General features: G+C 41.6%; 1 protein-coding gene across 1 annotated transcript in view; it reads left to right on the forward strand.

Annotated features, from left to right (window-relative positions):
• Nucleotides 1–21,832, forward strand: part of PDZRN4 (PDZ domain containing ring finger 4) — a 212,845-nt gene that overhangs the window by 187,104 nt on the left and 3,909 nt on the right. Inside the window, exons 6-9 of the mRNA XM_060279601.1 lie at nt 3,458–3,556; nt 6,171–6,233; nt 13,831–13,932; nt 16,800–16,916. Of these exons, the coding sequence (XP_060135584.1) occupies nt 3,458–3,556; nt 6,171–6,233; nt 13,831–13,932; nt 16,800–16,916 (381 nt within the window). The remainder of the gene's footprint in view (nt 1–3,457; nt 3,557–6,170; nt 6,234–13,830; nt 13,933–16,799; nt 16,917–21,832) is intronic.

Below are 21,832 nucleotides of genomic sequence, written 5' to 3' on the forward strand. Positions count from 1 at the left end.
GGTGTAAAAATGTGTGAGTCGTGTCTATGGACATCTCATAAGTTAGCAAATGAACAACTCTGAGAAGCAGAGGTCATAAAGATATTTCCCACAAAATATATTCTAAAGTTTTAGGTCTGATAAGGGCAAGACAAAAATAATGCAGATGTTCTTTTGTCTCCATTTCTTAGAAGCACAAGCAATGCTCATTATTGGTTTTCAGTTAACATCCTTCCAATACACTAATGGGTGGTTTCCGGTATTTATTTATTACCTACATATTTCCGGGTATTATCAATCTAAGCAGAGTCTATATCAAGCCACATAAATAGTTCCCCATATGTCTATCCTTACTTTGTTTGAAACACAGAGCAAAAGGACTAAATTAGTGTGTACGAATCCTGTTCCTAAGCCAAGTCCCAATCAGAAAATTAAGGTAATGAGTCAATTGAGAGTGGTTCAGTTTTAAAATAGGGAACTGTGTGTGTTGGTTTGTTTTTTCCAACCAAGGAAAACTGCAATAATTTTATAACTAGTGATTTGCTCTCTGTGTGAAAATTATTACTTTTAACATACATACGTTCACATACAGGTTAAAGATCCCCATAGTTGCTCTCTAGCAAACTTTTGCAGCATCCCAAACAATTGGACTTAAGTCTTTTTTTTTCTATCAAGGAGTAAATCTTTCTTTTTCCTTCTAGGGAGTAAGTCAAAGAAAAGTTTTAACACAGTGGGTGACATTTACAACCTACTCTTCTATCACCTGAAGAAATTGCAGTATTAACCTAGTTGCTGGAGGGAATAACGACTTTTAACCTGGTAATGGAAGGTTATAGTCCCCAGCCCACTATTCCATCACCCTGGAGGATGAGCAATTTAACCTCTTCTCCTATCCTTTGAGAGTATAACCTCTTCTGCTGAACGTACTTTTCCAACTCAGAAGGAAAAGATGACCTTTACCTAGTTTCTCATCCTTCACAGTATGAGTCATTGTCATTTAATTAATTGTTCTAAAAGGTCATTTCTGTGGCAAAATACTGAGAACATTATATTCATGGAACTACCTTTATAAATGCAGAAAGTCATATTAATGAACCCAGCCCCAGAAAAGATGAGGACCAATGTGGTGTTTTTGAATAGTGTGCTGGTAAAGGAACAACAATGGGATGCAGGTGGCACTGTGGGTTAAACCACTGAGCCTTGGGCTTGCCAATCGGAAAGTTGGCAGGTTCAAAACCCCATGACGGGGCGAGCTCCCATTGCTCGGTCCCAGCTCCTGCCCACCTAGCAGTTTGAAAGCACATCAAAGTGCAAGTAGATAAATAGGTACTGCTCCGGCGGGAATAGGTACTGCAGCTTAGTCATGCTGGCCACATTACCCGGAAAAAGTGTCTGCGGACAAACTTTGGCTCCCTCGGCCAGTAAAGTGAGAAACAGGGCTGCCTTCAGATGCCTTCTAAAAGTCTGGTAGATGTTTTTTCTCTTTGACATCTGGTGGGAGGGCGTTCCACAGGGTGGGTGCCACTACCAAGAAGGCTCTCTGCCTGGTTCCCTGTAACTTGGCTTCTCGCAGTGAGGGAACTGCCAGAAGGCCCTCGGGGCTGGACCTCAGTGTCCGGGCAGAATGATGGGGGGGGGAGACGCTCCTTTAGGTATACTGGACCAAGGCGGTTTAGGGCTTTAAAGGTCAGTACCAACATTTTGAATTGTGCTCAGAAATGTACTGGGAGCCAATGTAGATCTTTCAAGATCATTGTATGCACTGAATTGGCTCCCCCCTCCCCCCCCCTGCAAAAAGCTTAGTGGCATCTGGTACTGCTAAGTTTGTAAGAGCAACTTGGCTGTGAGTCCTGGAAGACCTGCTTCCTGCCTTGCAGGCCTTTTCCCATCTGGCCTGCGAGGGCGGGGCCCTGACTGACGCCAGCTGCAAAAGCCAATGCTGCTGAACAGGCTCTTGGGCTGGGGTGTTTTGCCGCAGGGAGGGTTGTTGCTTTTGTGGGGGGGGGTTGTATCATTATTTTAGATCTTGTGATATATCTGGAACTTGTTCAGTTTGGTTGTGATGTTTTATTTATTGTTTACGACTACTTTTGTTATTATGTATTTCTTTCATGTTGTAGGTTGCCCTGAGCATTGTTTTTTTTATATAAGAACAACATGTAACCAAATACAAGCAATCAAATACAGTTTTTCCCCTAACTCCCCCCCCCCCAAAAAAAACCCAGCCCCAACTACATCCAGGTAAATTACATTAGTAATATAATCAAATAAAAAAAAATATTTCTACAGTGGAAAGGCAGCATACAAATAAAATTGTGCGGAAAGGGATGTCTTGTAATGAATTGTCTGACAGCATCTCTGTTGAGACACTCATACACATATGCTTTCTGTAGGGCAGCCTTCATCCACTTTGTGCCTTCTTGAGGTTGGCCTACAACGCCCATCAACACCAACCAGCACAACCTGATGGAAGTTGTAGACTACAACTTCCATCCGGTTGTGCTGGTTGGTGTTGATGGACGCTGTAGGAGAACCTCAGGGAGGCACAAAGTTGGTGTAGGATGATGTGAGGGGTCATCTTGTCTACCTTAACTTCAAGACACTGGTGCAGTCAGGCATCAAATTTAGGGGAAGGCTGGTTGTTTAGTGGCAGAGCATATGATTTGCATGCAGAAGGTTCAATCTCTATGGCATCTTCAGGTGGGTCTGGGAATGTCCCTTGCCTGAAACCCTGGAGAACTGTTACAAGTCAGTGCAGCGTGGACCAATGGTCTGGCTCAGTATAAGACAACTTCCTATATTCCTAGTTCAAATTATATAATTTACATTTGGTTATAGGTATCTTCTAACTTCATGTTCGTTAAGTGTGTTAAATGTTTTTGTGAATAATTTAATAGCCAAGGAGCTCTAATATCTTGGAACTTTGGGGACAATCTTACCACGTGAAATGAATTAACTTGCCAATTATTATTTATTATTTATATTGGACCTAACAATAGACTGTGTTCTTTATGTGATTTGGCAGGTAACTCTGATTGTGGTTTACGGTTTATGTGGCTGATGGAAGCCTGACAATCATATGAGATTGACTGATTGATGGATGAATACTTTGTCTTTCCCCTGACCCATAAATCAATAGTTGGCTTGACAGAAGTAAAATGACTGTGTGATATATTGTCAGCCTCTCGTTCTTGATTTTGGCACCCCTGAAGGCATGCCAAATTTTGCTTAATGGCTTCCCACTTTAGTTTATTTGGGGAAAGAATGCTTTTACCATGAAAATTGGATCAGGGCAATACTAAATGAAAATAGCTTTCACTACTACCAGAAGTATTCGCTCTTGAATCAGGTAATTGGGGTAAAGTGATTGGTAGGCTCCGTATGCCCTTATAGCGCAATATAAAGTATTGTATCCGTAACAGACTTTAGTCTCAAAATAAGCACCTGACTGTGCTGCATTTTTTTATTTTTTGTGCAGGAAGTTGAACTTTGTCGTGTTAGCAGCCAGGAGAAGCTGGGCTTGACTGTCTGCTACCGCACGGATGACGAGGAAGACACAGGAATTTATATCAGTGAGGTAAAGTTCTGTGAGGGGGATGGTAAAGGGGAAATAGAAATAAGCATTTCTCTAGCCTGACTACCAGAATTCTGGCAATTTGCCAATGCAAACTGTTAGCAAATTCCCTAAATTATGCCACCCAAGTGATACAGTTGTCATTGCAGGCAAGTTTGTTTAATGTAAATGTGTCAAATGCAACATCACCATGAAACAAATTGCCTGAAAAGTCAGAATGTTGCTTAAAATTGCAAATTGTTTAGGTGAAACATTGTCTTAGTACAGTACTATTAACTGGACTCTTTGAGATAACCTGCAGCTCCTTGACAACTTTTTCTCCATGCCTCCCACTTGCCCCTTCATTCCAGAGTTTATTCCTTCGGCTTTCTGACTTCTCTGGTGATCCTTTTCTTACTCCTTGAAGTTTATAGGATTTATTCTCTTTAATCTCACTCCAGAACCAGAGTAGCTGTGATTACTGGGAAGTAACTGGATCCATTCCACAAATTAAAACAATAATTCTGCTACCTGCCATACTTACAGAGTTTACTAGATTCGCCAAACTTCTGCTTGCTTGCTTGCTTGCTTGCTTGCTTGCTTGCTTGCTTGCTTGCCTGCTTGCTTGCTTGCTTGCTTGCCTGCTTGCTTGCTTGCTTGTTTTTCTGGTCCATACCATTTGCTTGAACTACCCCTATACAAAATTGTTGACTCTGTCCACTGGTGCCATTCCAATCAATATTTTTTTTTATTGCACTGCAATAAAATTGCCTTGCCGTATGCATTCTTTTTATGCTTCCTCTGTGTCTCTAACTTCTACATTCATGCGGTCTTGGAGCATTTCCTGTTTATTTGCTTCCTTTCAGAATCCTTCCTGAAGTACTTACTCAAGTGCATACCTTAGTTAACAAGGACTCTCTGTCTCTTATCTCATTAGAGTTCTTTACATTGGAGGATGGGGGGGTACGTCCTTTTAGCCACCCAGAAGCCTGTGGACCATGATTAGGCACCTCACCAAGTAGATCAGAGCTGCAGAATATCAGAGAGCTCCAAGAAATGTGCTTCAGTGAAATCTAGAACCTTTTTCCAATGACCAGATCTCCCCTGCCAGGCACTGCCCCTTCCCCTTCCCCAAGGAGTAGAAAGTACTGTTTTGAAGTTACATCTGGAATATATATCTGGTGAAAATATTTGGTCCGAAGGCACATTCAGTTCATATATTGAAACCATGAGGGTTTGGTCCTGATATGGGTCAGGATTGCTACCTCCAGAATGTATGTAGACTGCTTGGAGATCCCCAGAGGAAGAGGGATGTATAAATATAACAAATAAAAATATAAAATATTTACAATATTTACAAATGCAGCCTAACTGCTGGACGGTGCTTTTATAGCATTATTTACTCCCATTTTTAGCTTGTTGTCTAAAATTGGTGTACAGACCTATCCATCCCTAGTACTGATAGTATTAAAAACTTCTGGTTGTTTTTGAAGCCCATAAAGATCCCATCATACTTCAGCAGCTGAGGTCAGTTAGGTAACAGAGAAGCCTATAATATAGATTTGCAAAGATTAAAAAGAGTTCTGCTGGTTTTATCTGTCTTTGAATTTTAAAAAGCGCTCTCCTTAGCTCTGTTTTGAACCACTCTGCCTTTCCCTTCATTTGAGTGGCTGCAATTGCTCTCTTTTCATACCAGATTAAATATTTCCGCATCATTTTCTCTCCAACAACACACAATATGAAAATAACACCTGCTTGGGAGGGGAAGGTGTTGTCATCTTTATAAGATGTAACTTGCAAGCCAAGTGCTTAGAGAGGCTTTGCTGCAAAAAATGACTCTTCGCATGGCAAGGAAAAATAAATGGCTTCAGATATCCATCAAGGAAAAGGTGGTCATTAGTCAAGGAACAGCTTTGCGACTCTGATAAACCTTTAATGGAGCCTTCCAGATATATTTAGGTTAAAGCAAAATTTAACTACGTAAACCAACCATTTAGTATATTGTATCAGTGTTGAAGAAAGGTAAATCATATATTTTAATGCCTTTTTTCATTTTCATTTTCCTTTGTGATATAAGGACTCAGAAGTCTAGCTTGATAGGTAAAGTGGCCATACAAAACATTTTATAAAGGGTATGAACTTTTTAACACATCCAGTCTCCCCTGAGCATTATCAAGCTCCAACTCCTCTCATTTCCCCACATCTAGGGTTCCGCTAATGGTGATTTGGTTTACTTGTCAATCCCCTTTCTTCCCCTGAGTTATCTAGCATACTGTGAGGGCTTGGGAGAGACGCGGGGTCATCTTTCTTTTGTGTGGCATATGGAGTAGGTAAGAGGCCCTGGGAGTCTCTCCTGTTTCTTACCTGCTTGAACACTGCAGTGGAAAGGAGACTTCAGGTGCCTGGCATCCTGTGCTGGGTACGATCATCCCTGGCAAACTGGCAAGGATTTTCTGGTGCTTTCCCATATCCATGAATTCTGAAATTTATACCTTGGCTGCACAAGAGCTGAAAAGAAATTATTGGTTGCCCCTTTCCCAAAGAAGTACTAATCTGAAAAAGCTACACACCATGCCTTAAATGCTTGTTAAATGCAAACTTATTTTAGAACTAACTATGGCATTTCCACCCCATGTAGGTTGATCCAAACAGTATCGCTGCCCGAGATGGACGGATCCGGGAAGGAGATAGAATTTTGCAAGTAAGTTACTATGAGCATGCTTTCTCACTACGGTTCTTCAAAAATGTACAGTCCATTGTTTCTGTAGAATATTAGGCAGGCAAATTTTTGTTGAGGTAAGTACACCCAAATACGTGATTTTAGTATTTGTTTTACGACGGCTGGTTTTATCTTCTTCTGTTTTTTTGAAAATGTTATGTCTTCTTGTTTTCAAATATTAATTTTATTGTTATTTTCCTATGCATATTTTACATTGCTTTATGTTAACTGCTTATAGGTTTTGTTGTTGATTAATGCAGCAGCAGCAACAACAACAACAACCCATAGCTGGTTTCCCCAGCTATTCTGGGCAGCTCCCAACAGAATATTAAAAACACAATAAAACATCAAACATTAAAAACTTCCCTAAACAGGGCTGCCTTCAGATATCTTCTAAAAGTCAGATGGCCCTTGACATCTGATGGGAGGAAATTCCACAGGGCAGGCGCCACTACCGAGAAGGCCCTCTGACTGGTTCCCTGCAACCTCACTTCTCACTGTGAGGGAACCGCCAGAAGGCCTTTGGAGGAGCACCTCAGTTTCCAGGCTGAACGATGTGGGTGGAGATGCTCCTCCAGTATATAAATATTGTATCACGCCACCCCAATCTTCATGAGTGCTGCAAAATTCCAAGATGTTCCAGGCACTCACCCCAGGGCTGTTTTTCTGTTGCTAAGATTGGGGCACTGTAGAGGCTAGTGTCTTTAAGAAATATGGTTCATTAACACATATTTACATCTGGAAGTCTGCAATGGAGGGGGTACAGAACATTATACTCCAAGAGTGTCTCTCGTTGCCCCTCTCGTTGGGGGCTTGCTTGGGTCCAAAGCAGCAGTCAGTCATGGTTCCGGGTCTTGTGGTGCAGTCTCCTCCAGCCACTTCCAACATAGTTCTAACCTCCAGTCCCCACATGGAGTTCTGGCTTGCCCAGCAGCTCCTAGAAGACTAGACTTTGTCTTCCTCCTTCTTCCCAGCACACCTCTCACCAAAAATCCAGGCCTTCTATAAAATGACACTTTCCCCTGTCACCTCACACCCCTCCCTGTCACCTTGGCAACCCCTGTTTTTCACAGACCTGAGACCCTTCCTAAGATGTGATAATGACCAGCAATCAGCACCTTTGTCTCTTAATGACTTTGCTCTTAACTACCCTGGTCAGGCAGGTTTGCAGAAGTCAGCCCAGGGATTCCTTGTCTGGCTGGCGCACTTCTGCAACTTGTATTTTCCATTCATAATTTCATATCTCTAATATTAGCTAGATTCTGGCATTCATTAATTTCTTCAGTTTAGGAAGGGTTTCCTCCCCCCCCTCCCAAAAAGTATAACAATATAAATAGAATGGCAGTGGAAGCCATCTCCTGGAGGTTACATCATCGGCACATGATGGCTGATTGAGGAAGCCACAGCACTAGGTCTGGGGCTAATGGATGCTCAGAGAAGGAAGCATACAAGGGAGAGAAGTGCTTCAGAGGAGGGAGGAGAAGGAAGGAAGAGCCGGGCACTGTGGACTCATGTTGCCAGGGTTTTCTGAGTAAAAACAAAACAAAAACATTTTAAATAGAAACTATGGAGGCCCAGGAAAAGCCTGGAAGAGCTCGTACCCTACTCCACAGAACAGAAACTTAAGACCACATTTCTTCCCATCGAGCCTTTTTCAAGTCCAGTGGAAATTCTGAAGAAAATGCCCAGCATGACATAGCTGTGTTATAACAACATTAGATGATGGCAAGTAGACAGGGGTGGGGCCCATAATGCATGTTAGTGGCAGAATCTGTTGTCAAAAAATATGAAATCAAACATCCCTGCCCTAGTAACCTAACACTTTCCATTCCTGTCCATGGCCGCTGCTTCCCCAGCACAGGGACTGAAGCAAGTGCACGCGTGCACGAACCAATTATCCTTTTTATGCAATTTGTGCAGTTTTCCTTTTGTTGTCTGGTGATACTTGTTGATAGTAGCAAGTTGCTTGTGTACAAACAACCCTGCAACTGCTAGGCATTAATTCAGCCTTTCTGAGAGCCTGCTGGATGTTACAAGATCAATCTGATTCTATTCCACCAGGTCTTTCATTTCCTCAGGAAACATCTTTGCTGGGCAACATAGCTTTATTTCTTACTCTGCTATCAGTTCTGAGAATCAAACAAATCTCTGGAACACAATAGGAACTACAAGCTGCCTGGCGAAAATGGCCCTCCTTTGCAGGCATATAATAAGTCGTGTTTCAGTGTGAGGGCTTCTGCAAGGATATAGTATTTTATTTCTTTGTATAGTGGGGGATGTGATTTTTTATTTTATTTTGCAGTGCACACATCATATGATGGGGGAGGGGGGGAATTCTCATATTGCAGTACCTTACTTTGACTAGATGTTGGACTGATATGAATTTGCAGAGAGGGACTAAAAAGTAATGGGCCACATAACAGATCTGAACATTGAACCCTTTTTTGAAAATGATTTTTTTAAAAACACAATTTGATGTTATGGGCATTTTTAGTTCTGTGTACACTGTGATATAAAAGCAAAAAGCTAATGCTTAGGTAGGCCAGTTCTGCTCCAGTCAAAAGCAGGTTGTTCTGTTTCAAGAAAATATTTATTTATTTATAATTGAAACCATTTCTGAACCGCTTAATATTTGAAAAACTTGCTAAGTGGTATACAAAAATATGTGCAAATTTATGCTAGCAGTTCTAAGAATTCTCCACTATGCCCCATGAGAAGCTGATAGACAGAAGCCATGTTCAATAGATTCCACAAACTCAATAAAATTGCACCATGTTGTATGAAACATCATTTCTTATTCCGGTTCAGTGTTCTCTTTGCAATGTGGTTAACTAATCCATAAGAATTATGTCCAATATTTGTGATACCCGTGATATAAAATGATCCGTATTAAGAATTCTCCAGAATCTAGCTATAACAAATTTAGCAGCCATTATTAACATGGTAAACAATAAATGCCCTCTTCAGGCATTTAGTACCCACAGGTACCAAATGCTTGAGTTGTCCCTCAATTTTCTCTTCTTGGGGGAGAAGATAAAAGAGGAGCAGAACACATCCTGCTGATTCTGCTTTCCCAAAAAAGTGACAAATGGGTTCTGTCCTGAGCCCATTGTTGTTCAACATCTTTATAAATAACTTGGAAGAAGGAAGCAAAGGGATCCTTATCAAATGTGCAGAAGACACCAAACTAGGATGAATAGCTAATGCTGCAGAAGACAGAATTGGGATTCAAGATACAGTAGAGGACACCTGGCTAGCCATAAGTACAAGTGGAAGGGATCTAGGGGTCTTAGTAGACCACAAGCTTAACATGAAGAAACAGTTTCATGTAGCAGCAAAAAAGAAGCAAAAAGAAAAAAAAGCTTATGATGTTCTTGGCTGCATCAACAGAAATATAGTGTCCCAAGGGCTGTCACATGGAATATGGAACAAGCTTGTTTTCTCCTCTGGAGAGTAGGACCTGAACCAGTGGATTCAAGTTACAGGAAATGAGATTCTGACTAAACATCAGAAAGAACGTTCTGATAGTAAGGGTTGTTTGACAGTGGAACAGATTCCCTGGGAAGGTACTGGGCTCCCCTTCTTTGGAGGCTTTTAAGCAGAGGTTGGATGGTCATCTGTCATGGATGCTTTAGTTGAGATTCCTGCATTGCAGGTGGTGGACTAGATGACCCTTGGGGATCTTTTCCAACTCTACAGTTCTCTGGTTCTATGCTTCTATGTGTGTGGCAATGTGATATATGAGTTGGAATCTGATCATTAAGTTTAACGGAAAATGAGTTGTGGTTAGGAGGTACCTTTCATATTGGACAATGTGCTGGCTCAGTACCCATTCTTATGGGTGAGATAACTCAGAGCAAGGGGATCTGACAATTTTATTATACAAGGTTTATGTGAAAAGAATTCTTTTAAAAGACAGGATTCTGCAGGCCAAATTCTCAGGATGCTGAACTGCTTCCTTGTGTTCGTCTAATTTTCCAAATAAACTGCCATTACTACTCACTAGGCAGCCATTCCAATACAGTCATACCTCAGGTTACAGATGCTTCGGGTTGCGCACCGCGCCGAACCCGGAAGTACCGGAACAAGTTACTTCCGGGTTTCAGCATTCGCGCATGTGCAGATGCACCAAATCGCAACCCCGCACGTGTGTTGACGCGGCGCTGCGGGTTGCGAATGTGCCTCCCACACGGATCACGTTCACAACCCGAGCGTCCACTGTATGATGAAATATACAGTTGTTGGATTTTTACGTAGTTGTTTCACAGGATTATGGCTGTTGTACACAACCCACTGGAGTCATGGTCACTTCCAAAACGTCCTCGAGGAATGGCTGTTCACTAGTAGAGCATCTGCTTTGCATGCAGAATGTCCCATGTTCCATCCCTGGCATCTTCATGGACGGCTTGGAGATAGCCCTGCCTGACCCCCTGGAGAGCTACTGACAGTCAGTGCAGACAATATTGAGCTGACAATACTGACACAAAGTCTGCCGCAACAGAAGGCAGCCTCCTACATCTGCTATCTGAATTTCTCTTTGGATACCGGAGTTCGAAATTATGTGGCCTTGTGTCAAAGTAGGACTTACATACTTGGGATTTTCCATTGATCCATTTTTGTTTTCCAACCTTTTCGCAGTGCAGTGCATGTGTGGGTTTCAGTTCCTCCCAGGCACAATGTGGGCACCCAACATACTGGGTCTTTTGCCAGGGCCCACTTCCATTGGAGTCCTTTGATGATGTCTGAAACTGCTGCCCTGCTACTCTCCTGCATGCTCACTTGCAGAATTTCCTAGCTCTGGCCAAGAACCAAGTGAAGCTGCTCAGTTCACGGTCCATTACAATGCCATCACTGCTTTGAGGGATGGGCAAGGCTGGCAGATACAACAGAAGAGGGACCAAGGAACTGTAGCGGAGAATGGTGGGCACTTACAATGGCCCACTGGTGGCAAACTGCCCACGATGTCTTTCCCTCCCCCCCCAAAAAAAGAATCTGGAGCCAGGCCTTCCTCCTCTATTTCATTTGTGCCTTCTTGCTCATCTGTGTTGCTGATATGTTCACAGTAGTAAAACACTGCAAGAAAGCAAACTTAATGTCATTGTTAGAGTGTGTTATGTGCCTGGGGGCTTCTTGTGCAGCGTTCCTCCAAAATGCACCATGTGCATTTCTGTTTGTTGATGAAATGCCACACCAAGACAGTCTTACTAATGCAGTCTTATGCACAATTGCATCAAGATTCCACTTTTGCAGTATTTTCTGATTCCACTTTTGCAGTATTTTCTGAATGCAGGCATTGGTAACAAGGGAGAGAGAAAAGAGAAAAATGATCTGAGATAACTGAAAGCTGCAGCAAACATCACATTTTACAGTCCTGTAAATGATTTTAAACATTTTCATGGTTATACTGGAATCAGGAAGTATGGCAAGCAAGTCATAGTTCATCCGTGGGAGAGAGAAAATGAAAGCATAGAAGAACCCCTATCCTCCGTAGCTAGTCAGCAGGTGCGGGGAAGATCCCTATTTATTTATTTATTTATTCATTCATTCACTCACTCACTCACTCATTTATGCATTCCATTTATTAATCACCTTATTAAAATATTCTCTAGCCAATATGCAATAGATATAAAACAAAATTTGAAACTGTTTCTAAAACATTTTTCATAGATTTTGGTTGCAAACATAAAGTGAAAATGTTGAGGTCCCTTTTGAGATATGTTAACTCTTTTGAATTCATACACATTTAGGGAAGTTTCAGTAAGTAAATATTATATATATATATATATATATATATATATATATATATATATATATATATATATATAATCACATTCATACAAGAAATTTATGAGTTATTAAAAGGCAATTAGCTTCTTAATTTCATACGCTGCTGATTTGTTCTTCAGTTTCTCTGAACAGAGGATTGTAATGCTGACTTGAGAGTTCATGTAGACAGGTGACTTCATATGCAGACACCTGGAGATTTGAGATGAGAGATATATTTTGGCCAAAATTATTCTAACTATCAGCCACTTTATGTTTGATGCGCCAATGCAGGTCGGGGTAGTTTACACATTGCCTTCCATATGTTGTTGGATTCCAACTCCTGTCAGCCCCAGTCAATTTGTCTAGTGGTCAGGGAAGAACAACTGAAGAGCCCTTCATTGGCAGCTCCCGATTAATCAAAAATTAAACTTACAAATTTCAGTTACAGGTAGGTAGCCGTGTTGGTCTGAGTCGAAGCAAAATAAAAAAATTCCTTCAGTAGCACCTTAAAGACCAACTAAGTTTATATTTTGGTATGAGCTTTCGTGTGCATGCTCATACCAAAATATAAACTTAGTTGGTCTTTAAGGTGCTACTGAAGGAATTTTTTTATTTTACAAATTTCAGTTTCAGATGTCGTAAATGTTTCATGCATATTTTTTTCTCACCGCCATGACTGTAGCTCCGTTCAGACATTCTTCCCCCCTCTATAATCACCACTGCACATCTGGAAGCAAAGTGGTATGTTCCCCAGCTCTACTCTTTTATGCGCTTGTCGCTGTTGCCTCTGCGCATTGGATGACTGGGAACGGGAGTAGTGGTGCAATGGAGGGGGACTATGTCCACCCCCCCATCACATGATGGTAATCATGTGAGAGAAGACACCTTGAAAAAGGCTCATGAAAAAAGCAAATGGAAAGATAAGATATGGGGAAAGGTTGGCTGCACTGCATAAAGATACTGCAATCTTCTCTGCTGATGCTCACATAAGACGAATGGTTTGAATTTCAAAGATGAGCAATTTTGTATGTTGTTCATCTGGCCTCTGGATTTGCTGCCAGACTCATTAAGACATAGTTAACACTGGCTACATTTGGCATTATCACAAAGTTGTGCTTGGAAAATTAAAAAATACAACAACTGAAGATTCACTTTTAAGTGTGCACAGCATACATGATTGCTCAGAAGTCCCAATGTGTTCAACGGGGTTTTCTTCCTAGTAAGGGTGTATGGGATTTGCAGCCTCTAGTATGAATTTTGGCACCGTGTGTGTGTGTGTGTGTGTGTCCGTCCATGTGTGTTTGTGCGCACACACAAATATCAAATGATTAAATGAAACAGCAATCAGCAGTGGCCTGTAAGTATTGCCTGGTGAGAGATAATGCTGTAGACCTCTAATTGGCTCTCTCTAAGCTTCCAGTATGACTGATATCAGCTGTAGTATTACCAGTCTTGCTTCCACCAGCACTATTATCTCAGACTGACACTTCCATTACTCTGAACAGAGAAAGATGAACGTCACCTGTCAAGGGCTGGTTAATTGTGTTGCTAGATGTATGTTGCCAGGGCGCAGGTTGGACATTTATGAACATAACTGCTTCCTCTGATGTCCGCCATCCTTCAACGATCGATATGGCTCTTACAGTAAGCGCATAATTGAGTGAAGGCACTTACCACTGAGGGGGCTGAAGATGAGCCCATTGTGTGAGCTTCATTGTCCATACATTTGCCACAAATGAGCTGATATTTGCTCTATATTGTGTGTTGCACTGTGGAAATGGAAACTAATGTGCCACTTTCATTTGTTTTATAGATAAATGGCCAAGATGTCCAGAACCGGGAGGAGGCAGTGGCATTGCTCTCCAGCGACGAATGCAAGAAAATTGTGCTGCTGGTAGCAAGACCAGAGATGCAGGTTAGAGTAAATAGATGCATTGAGAATGAGGTGGCTCACAGGGCACATACATTCACTGCCATCCGCAGATAATGAACAGCTGGCGGGGAAATGACAATGCAGAAGTTCCTGTCAGAATGGAGAAAATGAGAATAGATGGTTTTTACTATTTTGTAGCTGCAGATGCAAAGTTAAAGGGAGCTTGAATACCACTGTACTAGCTGAATGAGTCTTTAAAATCATACATACCTATAGGAATGCAGCTGATTGTCTAGTAGAATACACAACCAAACACAAAAACATATTGAAATTGCCCATATGTAGCAGAAAATGCATGTTGATTTCTCATTTGATAGAAGTTGGTCTGAAATTCTAAGTATGGGCTGCTTTTCTGATTTCCACATGTCATATTTCCAGAATGTTTATAAGTACAAGGAAGTTTCACTGCACAGCGAGCCACGTATTAAACTGTACATGGAATTACAGTATCATGTTCATACACAGTTTAGAATGAATCATATTTTTGAAGGACTGTAACAAATATGAATAACCATCATCCATTGACTGAAAATGGTTCTGCTGCTTTGTGAAAACGTTTCCATATTTTGGAAGGCAGAGTTAGTGTGCAGATTCCTAAAAGGAGGAGGGAGAATAGTGGAAGAAAAACACCTAGTTGTACTTCCTTTTATATCCTGCTACAAAGCAAAAAGGACCTTCTGTTGCCCCTGTTGTATCCATCTGTCATTGGTTCAGGCAAAGTTGGTTATATTGCCACTTGTTTCATGTGTTATTGATCTGATATTTTTCAGCACTGGTAACTGCACAATCTCTATAAATTACATTGAATAAATGTAATTCAATGTCACCTGAAAGCCTTCCTTTGACTAGTGTAGTTATAGAGGATCACAGTTCGAAGCATATATTTCCTTTATAGTCTTATACATTCTAAATGGTGCTGATAAAAGCAGCTGTATAGTATGGCAGAGGAAAGCAATTCACCTCAGGTTTATGTAGCTTGGCCGTGGCTCTTGTAGGCTTAGATAACTTTCTGAAACTATAAATGGCTTGCTGAAACATTCTGCTTATAGGCTCTTAAGGGGTTTTATATCAGTGATGCATCTGTCTTTCGGGATTCAGTTGTACAACAAACAATGACTACCTGGGGCCTAGCATTAGTCTCTTCTTGCCTCTCTTGTGTAGATAAAACGGTCAAGGGAAAAGAAAAGATGTTATCCTAATTTGCAAAGCATATCTGGAAGGCATTGGTTTCCAAGCTTCTTTGTTAGGCACAGAAGCGACCGAGAAAGTACAGCAATGGCACATCCAGACATAGTGTTTTGTGGATACAATTTACAGTCAAGTACAAATCACCCATTTCAGCCCATGCTTATTGCTAGCAAAATTTGCATGGCCATCATGGTTGTGGTTGATACAAAATAACAAAAGTAGCTCTAAATTCCGGCAATGGGACTGCTAATTCTGCCAGGAGTGGGATCTAGAAGCACTTTTGATGTGGCGTAATGGTTAGAGTATTGGACTAGGGCTGGGGAGACCCATGTTTAAATCCCAGGTCAGCCATGAAGTTCTCTGGGTGGTCTTAGACCATACTCTCAGTGTAGCTTAAGTGTGTATAGAACTGCAGCCTAAGTTAAGCATGTGACTAAGTACTTGCATTGTCTGAAGTCAAACACTGACTTAGGCTGCAATCCTATGCACACATACCTGGGAGTACGGTAAGTCCCACTAAACTCGGTGGAGCTTACATTTAGAGTAGACATTCATAGGATAGTGCTGTTAAAAAGCTAACATACCTAGGTTTTCTACATACTTTAGGTTTTCTTTCAGTAAAATCAAAAAGCAAGTTAAGGCACATTAAGGATCTAGTAGAATAAAACTGTTGTTAACAAAGTAGTTCCTGACAAATAGGAATCAACCAGCAGCAAATATGATTAATCTGATATCCATTACAATTATTGTCTAATATCCACACCCTGAACTTGAAACAGGGACAATCTAACTCCTGAGTGTCTGCTTCAACTTATCCAATCGATATGAAGAATATTGACACTAGTATTCCTCCTTCCTACTATATGTACCCCCCCCCCCGCTTTCTATACAGAAAAGTTTACTCAGATGCACACAGAAAATGCTCTGGGTTAAATTGCCCAGTATTGGCTTCATTCTGTTTCAGGCAAGTTGGTTTACCAACATGCTTTAAAGTAGCACTTCCTGATTGATTGATTGATTGATTGATTGATTGATTTAAAAAAGCACCCCTAAGGAACAGCTGGAAAACAAAACATGTCTTAAAGGCACATTGTCAATCAATTACTCTTTTGTTGTTGTAGTTGTTGTGGTTGTAGCTGCAGTGGCTGCTACTGGAAGTTTACCTGAGAAATCAATAAGACAAATGTGATTGAAATACACAATGAGGATGTTGTTGAGGTATAGGCGGTGAGGCATAACACTGGGGTGGAGGTTGTTAGGGAGAAAGAAGCCAATTGTCTCGTGGCCATATATTAGTATCTCTGGATTCTTTTAAGCTGGTACCCTTAGAAGTAAAGAACATGACAGCTTCGGTATTATGCAGTATGACTTCTGCACATTTTGAAAGGAAATGATGTTCTGTGCATGCAATCCTCCTCATTATGAGAGAAAATCGGTGATATGTTTCAAAAAGGGATAAAAGGCCTAAGAGTCCAATTTTTTTAATGATCATTTTTCCCCCCTCTGCCTTTTTGAGAGATGAGCTCCAAGACCACAGTATTCCAAAGAGAGTCATTATGATTAAAAAAAAAGAACTAGTCAGGCATTGCCATTTGGGTTTACCTTATTTTAGCATGCATTCCCCACTAACCGAAAGTAATGTACTAATATATTCTTTACAGCTGGAAGAAGGATGGCTGGATGATGAAAGGAACGAATTCATAGAGGAGTTAAACTTGGAAATGTTGGAAGAACCGCATAATGAAGCAGTGCAACACGCAGGCAATGAAGTGGAGCAGGTAGGCTTGACACAGAGTCTGAAATGTTACTAGGTGCATGTTTTTAATAAACAAGGAATCAAATGATAAATTTAGAAATTTTATACCTAGGCTTCGATAGAGCATTGCCATTAACATGCCACAAATAGTGACAAATGAGGGGGGGGGGGTCTATCAGCAGTATAAGAGGAAACGTGAGGAGGAGGAAGGTCAGGATTTTAATACATTTTTGCATTCCTATTATTTTACTTTTCCACCAGATTAATTTGGTTTGCCCAATCTCCTCCTTCCTAAGCAATGCCCTGCCAATTCACAAACATTTTTCTTCTCTTTGTTTTACTCAGCATTTGCGCATTCCATCTCTTCAGCCATTAAGCACACATCTCCCCTGATATATTCTACCACCTCACACACACACACACACACAAAAAGCTCAGAACCAAGACTGATTTCCACACATATGGGCCTGGCTATCATGGGGGTGAGCAAGTTTCAGTTGTTTGGTCCCATTCCTTTGCCTCAGAAGTCTTCAGTGAGAGCTGGTGCCAACATGGGAAGACTTGCCAGGTGATGTTTGGTTTCTTGTCACCATCCCTTTGCCTCTGGTATCTTCAGTGAGATCTCTTGCCTAGTAGAGAACAAGGGGAGACCAAAGGTTGGGGGCAGAAGAAGAAAAAGTAAACATGGCTCCATATAAACACGGGGTTGCTGCTGATCCCAATACTGGACTTGAATTAGATTTTATTGTGAGAATATTTTGCAAGCCATTTTAGAGCTTCTTGAGGCTATAGGTAAAGGTAAAGGAAGCCCTGACCATTAGGTCCAGTCGTGGACGACTCTGGGGTTGCGGCACTCATCTCACTTTACTGGCCGAGGAAGCCGGCGTGCAGCTTCCGGGTCATGTGGCCAGCATGACTAAGCCGCTTCTGGCAAACCAGAGCAGTGCACGGAAACGCCGTTTACCTTCCTGCCAGAGTGGTACCTATTTATCTACTTGCACTTTGACGTGCTTTCAAACTGCTAGGTTGGCAGGAGCAGGGACCAAGCAACGGGAGCTCACCCCGTCACAGGGATTCGAACCGCCGACCTTCTGATCGGCAAGCCTTAGGCTCTGTGGTTTAACCCACAGCGCCACCCGCATCCCGTGTTCTTGAGGCTATAGAACAGGTTAAATAAGATAAATAAAATGATGCTGAAGATTGGCTAGTGACAATGTAGTGCTAATCTTGTTGAAAGATCCTGCATAGAGATTAATGAATGCAGTGGTGGGACTAGCTCATGTTTTCTCGGTGGTAATAAACACCGCTGAATTAGAGTCAGTTCACCCAAATCCTATTAGTTAATCAAAGGCACTTTTTCTCTTTCAGTTCTGCATTCTCCCACAAACATTCATAATGCGGGTTAATTAGTGACATGAAGCATTGAGATTTGCACCCATAAAGAACAATTAATACGACATGTTCTGTGTTGAAATTGCTCATTTTGAACAAAGAAAGGAATCAACCGGTTACACTGTAAGACATAGCTCTTGTTATTCAATCTTACTGTGTCACATTCACACCATTAAGAGGCAGACCTTAACTCTGGAATGCATATTACTCTGTTGTTCTTTTTACACCCCTCGGCATCAGGGTTGTGTTTTTTTAAAAAGTGTAGTGGAAGTTAACAATGCCTTTTTAAAAGGCGGCTCCCTCAACTGCTCTCTAAGATTGGTCATAGCATGTTTGTGAGGAAATTCAAGAAAACTGTAGCTTGCCCAGCACAAGAAACAGAATCAGCATTCCCTATGAGGTAATCTGTTGGGGACTGCATAGCAGTGATGAGCAGGGCAGAGCCAAACTGTGCAGGTCACTTTCCTTCATGCCCAGCAGCCTGCCAGGGAAGGGACAGCCCACTCTTTTCAGAGGTCAAAGCTGGCCACTTGCATGGAGTGGCTACCCCCATGACACACACACACCACCTTCCATTGACCCTTTTTTCTGTTTCCTCTCCTGCCCTCCTGTGTTTCCAGTCTCCTCTCCCGCATTAAATTAGGACAAGGCCCACATTTGGTCTTTGGGGCCCCAGGTTGAACAACCCCTGCTCTATATTGTGATACATCCGATGCCAGGCATGAAATTAGCAGCACAGAGGAATCTTTTTTTCTGTGTATGTCGGTATGGCTGCCAAGGTTTGTCTCTGCCAAGGAATGAGCAGTGAGGGTCAGTGCAATGTGGAACACACCTACTTTTAATCCCAAAGATTTAACAAATTGCCTCTGATGTATCAAGTTCAAGCTGAGCAATGGTTGTGCTTGGGCTAGGATCTATACAGCAGATTTCATCTGGATCTTCTCATTAATTGTTGACTTCAAAATGTAGTCACAGTATAGAATCAACAACTGTGAATCGAGGCATCTGGAGGGAGAGAGTCTTATGTATGATCGACAACTGTGGGTCAGTGTGGGACAAGTCTCCAACAGGCTAATGTCAAGGCTGGGCCCTAGAATTTACAGATATAGGGATATATATGAACCATTTACCATACACATAGAGTATTCATTATAGTGGAAAAAAGGCCAAAGGGCATGTCTTAAGGCAAACTTTAGATTCTACCATTCTCATTTTAGAAACTTTAACACTTTTTCTTGCTGAAAATTGGACAACATGGGAGAGAACATTAGAATAACAGCTCAGCTATGTTAGAATATCAGCAAACACATGGGTTTCTGTCAAGCACTCCTTGAGGATCCTAATGACAGACACACTAAGGCAGGCATCCCCAAACTTCGGCCCTCCAGATGTTTTGGATTACAATTCCCATCTTCCCCGACCACTGGTCCTGTTACCTAGGGATCATGGGAGTTGTAGGCCAAAACATCTGGAGGGCCGCAGTTTGGGGATGCCTGCACTAAGGCATCAACGCAGTGGCTCGGAACTGGCCAGGTAGACCCTTCCGTAAACTTTTTGATTTCATTTTTAGTTTAGTTTACACTCCAACACACTTTAATTGCTTTTATTCTAACTGTTGTGACCTATTGACATCAATTTATTCTAACAACTGTGCATAAAAGACTAGCTGGTAGGCTTGTGCTCTTGAAGGTAATAATGAGGCTTTATGTGTATGTCACTAATTCCCCTGCCTTGTCCATCATTGTCTGTCTAGGCAGAGGGAAAATAGCAATTACTAACAGTGTAGCCTCATAGAGTTTTGTTTCCTGTTATGGGTACCCTATATTTTCCCACATCGTGTTTTATTATTACTAGCCATTATGCTTAATTGTGTAATTACACCTCTTAAAGGAGAAAGCACATTTGGCTGCTGCTGTGTGCACTTAGATTTATTGTAAATAGACTACGCACACTTTGGATGAAAATTGTGTAAGGGAAATGGGACAAAATGACTTTACTATTTAGTTGTGGTGGGCGGACAGGGAGAAAACATGCCCCTCTCCACTGCTCTGACACATAATGCTGTTAGCATTAGAGGTGAAATAAATAGGTGCCATTAATGGATGGTGAGTTAAAAGGGATCCACAAAAATGTTTGACATAATGGCCAAAGGAGGCAGACCATTTTGTTTTAACTATATGGGAGACTAGAGTTTAACTAGATGTTTTCTGAGGGAAAATACAGTGACACATATAATCCCCCCACTGGTATATTTGAAATGGAGAACCTCTGTTAGCAATTTTCTACAAAACCATTAGGAGTGCAGCAGATGAGAGCAAGAGATACCTACCGTGTGTGTGTAAAACACATCTGGACTGGCAACCACCAGTGACAAATAGATCCTCTACAAATTTGGCAGACAAACTACCTTATTGGGCCCTCAAGCCTATGGCACCCGAGTCAGCTGTACAAAATTACTGCCAACTGCATGCCACACTTATAGCTAGTATTTGAAATAGATGGACTTCTCAGCAGAGCACACCGCAGTGCCAGTTTCTACTGGTACAGAGCCAGTGTGAACACAAATGTCTGTTATAATAGCACCCAAGGTACAAATAGTATTCCCATCACTGTGGATGGCATTCCTAGTATAATTTGAAATTCATCAATAGGGATAAAGCGGTGGTAATCCACCAGGGTCGATTTCTGTTAAGGGTTGTTGTGGACGTTGTTTGGCTGGTACAGGTTATTGCAAACCTTTCTTGGCTTTTATTCTGGCAGCACAATACAGACACACACACGTATGTTTGTAAATGTAAATTTGGCAGCTGGATATGCAGAGTCTTGCACAAGCTAAGTGGAGAGAGGAATATACAGTGGAACGTCAGTTTATGAACACCTCAGTTTACGAACGCCGTGGACCCATCTGGAATGGATTAATTCACTTTCCATTACTTTCAATGGGAAAGTTCGCTTCAGTTTATGAATACTTCAGTTTATGAACAGACTTCCGGAACCAATTGTGTTCATAAACCGAGGTACCACTGTACAGAACATGAACATGCATTGAATGCACATCCAAGTTCAAATATCTGCTAGCACAGTTTTCTTCTCAGTGACATGTATGTCCCCAGAGTGGTTGATAGAGTAGAAAAAAAGAAAGCTTTGTTTATTTAATAATAATAATAATAATAATAATAATTATTATTATTATTTTTAATTATTCATGCCCCGCCCATCTGGCTGAGTTTCCCCAGCTACTCTGGGCAGCTTCCAACAGAACAGAACATTAAAATGCAATAATCTATTAAACATTAAAAGTTTCCCTAAACAAGGCTGCCTTCAGATGTCTCCTAAAAGTCTGGTAGTTGTTTTTCTCTTTGACATCTGGTGGGAGGGCATTCCACAGGGCGGGTGCCACTACCGAGAAGGCCCTCTGCCTGGTTCCCTGTAACTTGGCTTCTCGCAGGGAGGGAACCGCCAGAAGGCCCTCGGTGCTGGACCTCAGTGTCCGAGCAGAACGATGGGGGTGGAGACGCTCCTTCAGGTATATGTTTTTCTAATAAA

This window comes from Zootoca vivipara, chromosome 10 (genome assembly GCF_963506605.1).
Source record: "Zootoca vivipara chromosome 10, rZooViv1.1, whole genome shotgun sequence".
NCBI lineage: Eukaryota > Metazoa > Chordata > Lepidosauria > Squamata > Lacertidae > Zootoca > Zootoca vivipara.